Raw genomic sequence first — 10000 nt, 5'->3', positions numbered from 1 at the left:
TATAACCTTCCTGACCTCATCTCCCCCCCTCTCGACCTCGCGTGACCCCCCCCCTCCCCCCTCAACAGTCTCTCTGCCGCGACCTGGACAAGGAGGGCACGAAGGCATGGCTGGACATGATGCTGGAGAAGCTATCGACCCACAGCAGCGAGAACGAGGAGAACCTGTCAGGGCGCGACAAGGCCATGAAGGCGCAGGAGAAGAAGAAGCTCGAGGCCATGATTGAACGCCACAAGGGGCTCATGGGTCCTACCATGGAGGCACAGAGTATGTGGACGCCGAGGCTGTTGCGCCCCTCCTTCCCTTCCCGCGAGGGCTGCGGCGGCGCTGCTCTCTCTCTCTCTCTCTCTCTTAGGCATGAGTTCCGAGGCCGACCTGTGACTCACACCCGCTGTCCGGCGTCCTTGGCTCCCGTCGCGGCCGCAGCTTGGGCTGGCTCTTACCACGACTACAGCTGTTATCGGTCGTTTTATCCGGTCTTTGTCGCCGCCACGACCGATGATGCCTTTCGCGTCTGGTTCTAGCCACGACCCCGGACGGCGTCGACTGCTGCCACGACCGCAGCCGCTGTCAGTCGCTCTGGTTTCGCCTCGACCGCACTTGTCCTTGGCTCTGGCCGCCTCACGTTTCTCCTCGTCTTTCCCGACTTAGAGAATACTCTCGTCGCTTCACGCCTTTCACATTTTTTTCTTTCTTTCACTCTCTCCCTTTTCCCCTTTCTCATATTCTCTTTCTGTTACCATTTCTTTACTCAAAACGTGATGGAAAAAGCGGTAAGGACAAGGGCTGGTAAAACTGTGTTTTTCTTTAGAAAGATTCGAGATTCTAGTGTCAGTCGAAATCAAGTGTTGTGTCCAAATCTGTGTGCTGTCAGTCAGTCCCACAAAGACTTAGAACACAGCCTTAGAATAACAAGGTCTAGACATTCGATGTTTCCCCCTAGAAAGTGTCCTAAATGGCACCTTTCCCTTTCAAAAAGACAACCCCCCCCCCACCTGGGCACGCCAACCCTTCACCCCCTAAGAATGCATTACCATTGGCATCATAGAGGCACATAAAGGCATTATAGCATACTCTCCGATCACTGTCCACTCCTGATGAAGGATCAAGAACTTCAATCAAAAAGTTCTTCCCTCATTATGTCCGATTTCACCAGAGTGGATAACGATAAGAATGGGAGGGACTTATCTCCAGAACTAGCTTTGTTCAGTAGACTTTCTTACTGAGTTAGAAGAGAGCCGTAGTTGCTTCCGAGACCCTGTGTGCATAGATAAAGTTAGAGCTAAGATGGAGTGCTTTCTATATTATTGTTTATACCCCATTTATCCCACAGTCAAGATGAAATTATTATTTTTTTTATATGTCAAAATCACTCATTTCGAATCCAAAGATACACTCCCAATCACTTACAATCTCTCACCACGAATCCCTCTGATCGAAACACGACATCGAATCACTCCCGGATGGCAAAACAGACACACTTCGGCAAACCAGATCAGCATTTCGGAGCAAGACAGACACACCAAAGAATCCTTCTATTTTAAAGAGAAAACGCCAGTTGCTCATCAAAAAAAAGATATAAAGAAAAGACAAAGAGCACCCACCACAGCCCACTCTTTGCAAGCCACTATTTCTGTGCCTTGATTGTGGGACCCACGAACCCTTGTTTGAGCATTTCAATGAGACGCCAGAGAGTCGATGCGTTCTTGTAGCCGTCTAGTCTGTGTGAAGGCGCGAACGGCCTTGTGTGACGTCACTCCCGTGTTTTTTGTGGTGTCCCGTGCTGCCCTTGTCTGGCGTCGTTTTGATGTTTGTGACGTGCCCCGCCTCTTGTGACGTCATTCGTTGTCCGTGATGTCCGGTACCTCCGTGTGGACGTCGCAGTTTGAAGGAACGGCAGCTGATGACGGCTTATCAATCATCGACTCATCGCCATCAACATGAATCATCGTCAATTTGGCATATTTTTTCATCATCCTTTTCTTTTTCTCTTCTTCTTTTTCTTCGTTGCTTTTAATTTTCTCTTTCTCCGAATCTTTTTTCAAAAATTTGTTTTTTTTTCTTCTTTTTTCTTTTTCCTTTCTTTTTTCTTTTCTTTTTCAACGAATTTCAAAATTTCACTTCATGTTTCTGTTTTTTTTTCCGGCTTGGATTTTCATCCCTTCTCATCTACCATTTCATGTCTGTGTATCCTTCCTCTTGTTTACCTTCTCCACTTCTTCCTTTCTTACACACTCCCTTCTTAATTCTACTTTCCACTTGCTTTTCTTACAATTTCCCCGTATCTTCTCATTTCCTTCCTTATGGCTCCTTTCAATAAGGTTTTCTCACTCAACTGAAACTGCAACTCAAAAACCCAAAAGCATATATATAATTTCTAATGCTTTTATCCCCCGTAAAAGCTTGTGCTTATATTTTCCCCTCTCCTTTATAACTACGATCAAATTTCCTTATCTAACATTAATCATTTGATTGCGAATAAAAACAGCTGATCTTTATCATCTATATGAGAACGATTTATGTATATTATTAAATCATTTTGGTTTTATCAATTGATTTATCATAATCGTCTGCATGTGATAACGATTTATTAATTTTTTCTATTCATTGACCTATTTAGTAATCAAGTTATCATCAATTTGCACATATTACTTATTTACCTTTACGTCTATTTACTTAATTATATTCAACAATCAATCTACTTTTTTCACCTCACTGTACCGTCAATTTCTGACTTATAACGAAGAGGTGTCTGGCATTAAACGCGTGACCTGTCTTTGCCCTTTGCAATATTGACCTGACCCGTTTGCTGTCTTTCTCGGCGTCCCCTATCTCCCTTTATTCGTACACGGTTCATAATTCTATCTGTGAGAGTTATTTACATATATTTTCTTGTCGACTGTAGTGTTTCTTTGGGTATCATCTCCCTTTCTTCTCTCTGTCTCTCTCTTACTATTTCATTTTAAGCCTTTTTCTCTTTCTCTTTCTGTTTCTGTTTTATAATGGCTTTTCTCTCTCTTCTCTTGATCGTTTTCTTTTCATCTCTTCCGTCGGATTTTTCCTATTTCTTTCTCTAAGTCTCTATCTCTAGAGTATCGTTTCTCTCTCTTTTCTTTTTCTCTCTCTTCTTCTCTAGAGTTCCGTCTCTCTCTCTCTTTCTTTTTTTCTCTCTCTTTCTTCTCTAGAGTACCGTCTCTCTCTTTCTTTTTTTCTTTCTCTCCTTTTCTAGAGTATCGTCTCTCTCTCTTTCTTTTTTTCTCTCTCTTTCTTCTCTAGAGTATCGTCTCTCTCTCTCTTTCTTTTTTCTCTCTCCCTTTCTATAGAATACCGTCTCTCTCTCTTTCTTTTTTTCTCTCTCTCCTTCTCTAGAGTATCGTCTCTCTCTCTCCCTTTTTTACTCTCTTTCTCTAAAGTACTGTCTCTCTTTTTTTCTGTCTCTCTCCTTCTCTAGAGTACCGTTTCTCTTTTGTTTTTTTTTCTCTCTCTCTCCTACTGTAGAGTATCATCTCTCTCTCTCTCTCTCTCTCTCTTTTCTCCTTCTCCTTCTATATAGTAAAGTCTCTCACTCTGTTTTGTCAAAGTTCTTTTTTCTTTCTCACTCTCTCTCTCTTTCTCTTTCTTTCTCTCACTCAATCTTCCTCCTTTCCTCTCTCTCTTTCATTCTTCCTCCTCTATCTCATTATCTCCTCCTGTCTCTCGCTTTCTCTCTCCCTCCCTCCCCCCTCTCTTCCTATCTCTCTCTCTCTCTCTGTCTCTTTCTCCCTCACTAGAGTATTGTCTCTCTCTCTCTCTCTTTCTGATCTCGCTCCCTCTTTCTTCTCCATCTCTCTTTTTCTTTCTTTTCCCATCTACCTTCATATTTTCATTTTCGGTCTCCCTGTCTACAGTACCTCTATTCTTCTTCTTCTCCTCTCGCTCTCTCTTTTTTCTCCATCTCTTTTTTTCCCCATCTATCTTCACATTTTCATCTTCGGTCTTCCTGTCTACAATACTTCTATTCTTCTTCTCCTCTCTTTCTCTCTCTTCACCTGGACACTATTCCTTCTGAAAAATGTAGTAAAGTATATGAATGTGAATGAATATTTTCACAGTGCAGGAGCTCTATTTGATCGATCGAATATATCTCTTGGATTATGTGGATATTCATCCTAATTCATATCCTTTTTTACATATCCAACACGTTTTTTTTTTTGATTGTCCCTTTCTCTCATCTTCATCACGCTCTCTCTTCTCTTTTCGTCTGTCTGTATTCCCCTCTCCTTTTCTCTTCCTATCCTATCCCTCTGTTGCTTCCCTTGTCTCTCGTCTCTCGTCTCTCGTCTCCCCGCTTCGACTCTCTCTATATATTTTCTCTGTTTTGTTTACCTATTTTACCTCCATCTATCTCTCACTCTCCTTCTCGCTCTCTCTTTCGCCTCCCTCCCAACATCGCCACCCTTTTTCCTCCCCAGGTAAGGTCGACCATTACTCAGAGTGCTACGCCTTTGGTGACGACATTCACCCCGTCATGAAGGTGCTAAACGAACAGCGCCATCTGTCCATGAAGGAGATTCATCCTCACAACATGGACATGTGTGAGGAGCAGATCGACAAGCAGGAGAAGGTGAGTTTGTGAGGTTGTCAGGTTTTTTATTTATTTTTTTATGAGAGTCGTATTAGAGATGGTGATTGGTGGTGAAAGTATTTTTATTTTTTTTTGAGCGGTGTTTAAGATGGTGGTTTATTTATTTTCTTTATGAACGGTATTGAAGATGGTGAGATTTTTTTTGGATGTGAGGTATTAAGGATGAAGGAGGAACGGCGAAAGTCTGTATTGTGTTGGTGAAACCTTTTATCCTCGCCTCACCACTGCCTCCATTTCCCCCTCTCCCCCTTCTCGAATTCTGTCTCTCTCACAGTGCCTCCACTTCCCCTTCTCAGATTCTCTCTCTCTCTCTCTCTCTCAGCGCCTCCACTTCCCCCCTCTCAGATTCTCTCTCTCTCTCTCTCACCGCCTCCACTTCCCCCTCTCAGATTCTCTCTCTCTCTCTCAGCGCCACCACTTCCCCCCTCTTAGATTCTCTCTCTCTCTCTCAGCGCCTCCACTTCCCCCCTCTCAGATTATCTCTCTCTCTCTCAGCGCCTCCACTTCCCCCCTCTCAGATTCTCTCGCTCTCTCAGCGCTTCCACTTCCGCCTCGCACAGTCCTTCTCCTCTAACCGCCTCTTCTTCCCCCCCTTCACACATTCTCTCGCTCTTTCTCACCGGCTCCACTTCCCCCGTCGCGCAGGCACTCTCCCTCTCACCGACTCCTCTTCCCCCTCCACAGGTCCTCCGCACCATCGAGAACCAGGCGCCCATCTACAACGAGCTGATGAAACGCGGAGCCAAGCTGAAGTCCAACCCCAACGCCCCCTCCTTCCTGGAGCGCGAGATCGCCAAGCTGGAGGAGACGTGGAAGGACACCAACGAGAAGGCTCAGCTACGTATTGAACTACTCAATGGTGCGGGTTGTTGGACTCACTTATCCTCGATTCTAGTCATTATAAAGACATATTACTTCTTACATTTCTTTTTGTCTTTTTTTTTATGTTTCATATCCTTACTTTCCTGACTTAATGTAGTTCTCTTCATCTGTATATTTGTTTTATCTCCTTACCATCAGTCTTTTTCTCCTGTATTTGATCCCCAGGTATAGGTGGTTTCGTTCTCTAAAGCTATAATCATATAGGTACTTAACTAAACCTCCATTTCCCCCTTCCAGGCACATACAAGGACTGGGAGGTGTACGAGCAGCAGCGCCAGGCCATCATGGCTCCTCTGGACACCCTGGAGGACCAGTTCAAGACCTACAAGAAGATCTACGACCCCAAGAAGGGCTCAGACTGGCTTGAGAGGAAGAAGAAGAAGGCCGAGGAGAACAAGAAGGTCGCCCTCGAGATCTACGAAGTGATCAAGAAGTGCTTCGCCACCATCATTGCTCTCGCCGGTGAAGACAAGAGGGAGTTCATGGAGAAGGAGATCATCGACATCGACGAGAAGAAACAGATTGTCGACAAGGTGGACAAGGCACTCACTGACCTCACCGAGTTCAACCAGAGGCTCCATAAGATGGTCAGTCAGCTGGCGGAACTCAGAGCCTGGATGACTCCGGCCGGCGAGAAGCTCAACTTCATCACCACCTCCGTTGATCTGTCGCCTGAAGACCGTGTCAAGGAAATCTTCGACCTCCAGGGACAGGTGAGCCGCGGGGTAGTCAGCGTGTCGAAAACTTCCTTCTTTCTTGGGTCTTAACAATATCAGAATATCAGTACCAGCGAGTCCCTGATGGAGATACATATCCTCCTTGATAGAATACTAACAAAGGATTAAAAGAAACATAATTAAGGTGAAATTCAACAATAAACTCTCGACTCCCATTCCAGGTGAACGAAAGGCTGCCACTCTTGGAACCTTTGGAAGCAGAAGTCCACGCGCTCTTGGACGGTAAGCAAGGGTTGGGGTCATCGGCTTGAGCTTCGAACATTCATGCACCGAAAGCTTCAATGTTTTTTTTTTCTAAGTCTAAATCCAGATTTTTTTTTCTTGCAACTGCTTCAAAAGCATCTGATCATTTGACCTGCTTGCAGTATGGTTGTGGATTCTGCATTGATCAGTTTAGACCTACTTTGCACGGAGAATTAGCAAGATTCTGATGTGCACTTTTCCACTCTCAGACAATATATGACATTCTAAATATTATTCAAGTCATATGTCTACGGCAGACTTCCACTGGTGTTTGGAAATTAACATCTACTCGCAGTGACAGTGTTTGCATGAACTGCTCTCCGGGTGGTGTTGCCTTAGAGCGCTGAAGGTTACGTTTCTCACAGTAAACATCCTTTTCATGTTCAGTCATTATTTATGCATTATGATTTGATTTTGGTTGGTTAATTTAACATTATTCTATTGCTATGTGGATTTTACATAATTATTTTTTTCTTTGCCATTTCTAACTGCATTTAACTCTTTTTTTCCCCTTATTAAGGTATGTTATTATGTTTTTTTAATTTCATTTTTTAACAATAGATTTTTTTCCCCATAAGCATATAGACATTTGTTTTTAACTTTTTTTTTCAATCTAAATTACCTTTAACTCCTAAACTTATACATGCACCTCCAAACCCCCTTAAACTAACGTGCTTTTCCTTACCATATTTTTTTTCATTTCTTTCACATCATGCGCTGCCACATCATTGCCGTGTGTGTGCATATGACGGTCTCTTAAACCACATCAGTTCCCGGTAAGTACTACACTGTACCAACATATTCACATTATCAACCTGCTATCCCCCCTTATTTTAAAGTCTAGATTTAAAGGGACACTTTGTTAATTTTTAAAGAAAGATACCTTCAATAAAAAAAAAAGGAATGGCCCTCTAGAATGTAGGACATCAACTCATCAGTCAAACTGCGAATAGACTTTCAATTCATAAAACTTACATGAAAGATATATTTGCTGTTAGCTTGTTTTTGCTTCTGCATCTCTGTCCAAATTTAATCATCATTTGCTGCCGGTAAGTCGTGGCCTTGGTAATTAACTAATAAAAGAGAAAGAAGAGTAAAGGTGAAAATAAGAACTTTTATAATAAGCTAATGAACTATGTGTGCTTTAAATAGACTGTATAACTGTTAACTGTTATGGTGACGGTGAGATGACAGTGAGCCAGAAATATTTGCTTGGTACAACCACACTCACATCACTGAAAAAATGTCCCTAAGATTTTATTAAAAGATTATTATGAGAGTATTATAATATAAATCCATATTTATAGATTGGCTTATAAATAGATCATTCATGTTTAAAAAACTAGTTTGATTTTTTGTTGTTGCATTTGATATGTAGTCAATTTTTATTTAGTTTTTATTTTTATAGTTTTTTGTTAAATGGATTATTTCTTAATCAGTTACTGCCAAGTTTGAACTTTATTGATATAAAATATACAACAGTTGATGACACAACATATATGACATATACGCACTTCATTGTGCCCAGTTTAGACATTTTTTTAGCCTTGCATTTGACATTTTCGTAGATCGAAAACCATATATTTTGAGTAGCTATGAACCTGAAATTATCTTTCAAGTATTAAACTCCCTTGTATACCCATTGTGACGAGTTTAATAGTTTACTGACATAGTATCCTCGTATCTTTACTGAATGTGAATGCCTCATGATGTTGTTGTCTTCTTTTCTCCCCCCCTTATTTCTCTCGATGCATCGCTCCCTGCCAACTACTCCACTGTTGAATGATTATCTGGTTGGACAAAATAAAATGTATCAGCTGTTGACGGTAAGTAAAACCCGTTGTTGCTTTTTCAGGAAGAGAAAATATGTTTTTTTGGTTATGATTTTGTGTGCTAGAATGTTCTTCGACAGGGCCATCTCGTGTCAATATGCATATATACATTTTATTGGATAGAATTTCATCCTGTCATTAATGGGATAATGCCATACATGTTTTCATCCACAAATCGGTACAAATGATCATTTTTCAGAACCTTTTCTATTTTTTCTCTTAATTTTATATCCTGGTTGATTTTTAATTACGAAAAGAAACATTTTTTTTACACATGGAACTCAGAAAAGTAACATTTCTGAATTTGTGACATTTTCCCTGTATACATACATATGTATTTCAACTATATTTCAACTGACTTTTTCTTTTGATTTTTTTTACACTCGCATAAATATTTTTGCTCTAGTTTCCACCCAAGAATCATCAGGAGCCACCCATGCAACTCCTTTTTCTCTCTCTCTGTCACGTCTCATGTCTTGCACAAATTCCTCATGACTCACTATGTCTCCCTTTTTCCATATCTTGCGGTCGTCGTCGCTGGCTTCGTCATCAACAGGAGAAGGTTAGTTGGCCTCTTGCCTTACGGTTTTTGTTGTCTTCTTCTGATCTTGTGATACTCGAGAAGGAGGAAGAAAAAAAAGATGAAAAGAAATCTGAATAATGGCTATGCCTTGGTGCTTTTGCATTATTTGGCTTTAGGGTATTCTTTTTTACAGGAACGTCTACTTTTCTAATATATATATATATATATATATATATATATATATATATATATATATATATATATATATATGTATTATGTATACACATATACACATATTCATATATACTATGTGTAAGATTAGACAGTACGAAAAAATATGGTTTCAAAACTGACTATAGAATATTTCTCACATTTATGGGATATACAGGTATGTTTATACGGAGAGTGAAGCCAATCACGGTAAAACCTGGTCTTTGTGTGTCTTTTAAAACCCAGTACACTCTCTGGATAGGGAACAGAAGTCAGCATTTCTCTTCCATCTGAAGGCGACTTTACATCTCTTGACCTTTTCAGTATTGATATCAACTGCTCTTTCGCTCTGGATGGATATGGGCTGAGGACGAGATAAAAAGAAAAAAGAAATTTGAGTAAGCGATTGTCTGCCATGCTAAGCTTCTGAGAGCCATTTTTATTTCATTTATTTTTCTCTAATTCGATTCTTTAATCTTGATATCTTGGCCGACCTTTCGCAAAAGTTTTTTTTTTTTTTGTTTTCCTTTTGAGTTATTCCTTTCACATATTGATTTTTTTTTCTTTTGTTAGCATGAAACGCCGTTACTGATCAACCATTTATAATAATTTGCGCTTGTGAATACTATTATGATTTTTTTTCTCTGATTTCTGGGTGTTTTATGACTGTCAACTACGTTAACTTCCTTATTTTTGGGCAAATTCAAATTTTGATTATGAAATACCAGTAATAATAATAATAATAAAAACAGCAGGTTTTGAGACCTCAAACTAACGTATTGCACCCCCCCCCCTTCCCCCTTTTGCTATCCCGCCTATGGTTACTCGGCACCAGACCCCCCTCTCCCCTTTTTGCAATCCCGTGTGTTGTTTTACATTCTTGCAACATTTGCAACAACCTTGATGTGGGTCTTCTCTGGGAAATTAATCTCTGGTGTTTTACATATAT

The 10000-nt window shown here is 40.8% G+C and overlaps 1 protein-coding gene across 1 annotated transcript in view; it reads left to right on the top strand.

Moving 5' to 3' along the window:
* LOC113813830 (muscle-specific protein 300 kDa) overlaps positions 1-10000 on the top strand; it is a 31287-nt gene that overhangs the window by 15794 nt on the left and 5493 nt on the right. Inside the window, exons 2-7 of the mRNA XM_070139005.1 lie at positions 69-267; positions 4452-4603; positions 5309-5483; positions 5744-6219; positions 6405-6481; positions 6828-6835. Of these exons, the coding sequence (XP_069995106.1) occupies positions 69-267; positions 4452-4603; positions 5309-5483; positions 5744-6219; positions 6405-6481; positions 6828-6835 (1087 nt within the window). The remainder of the gene's footprint in view (positions 1-68; positions 268-4451; positions 4604-5308; positions 5484-5743; positions 6220-6404; positions 6482-6827; positions 6836-10000) is intronic.

The sequence above is a fragment of the Penaeus vannamei genome, chromosome 25, assembly GCF_042767895.1.
Source record: "Penaeus vannamei isolate JL-2024 chromosome 25, ASM4276789v1, whole genome shotgun sequence".
Taxonomy (NCBI): Eukaryota; Metazoa; Arthropoda; class Malacostraca; order Decapoda; family Penaeidae; genus Penaeus; species Penaeus vannamei.
The sequence above is the reverse complement of the archived record's forward strand: the minus strand, read 5'-3'. Positions and strand labels throughout refer to the sequence as shown.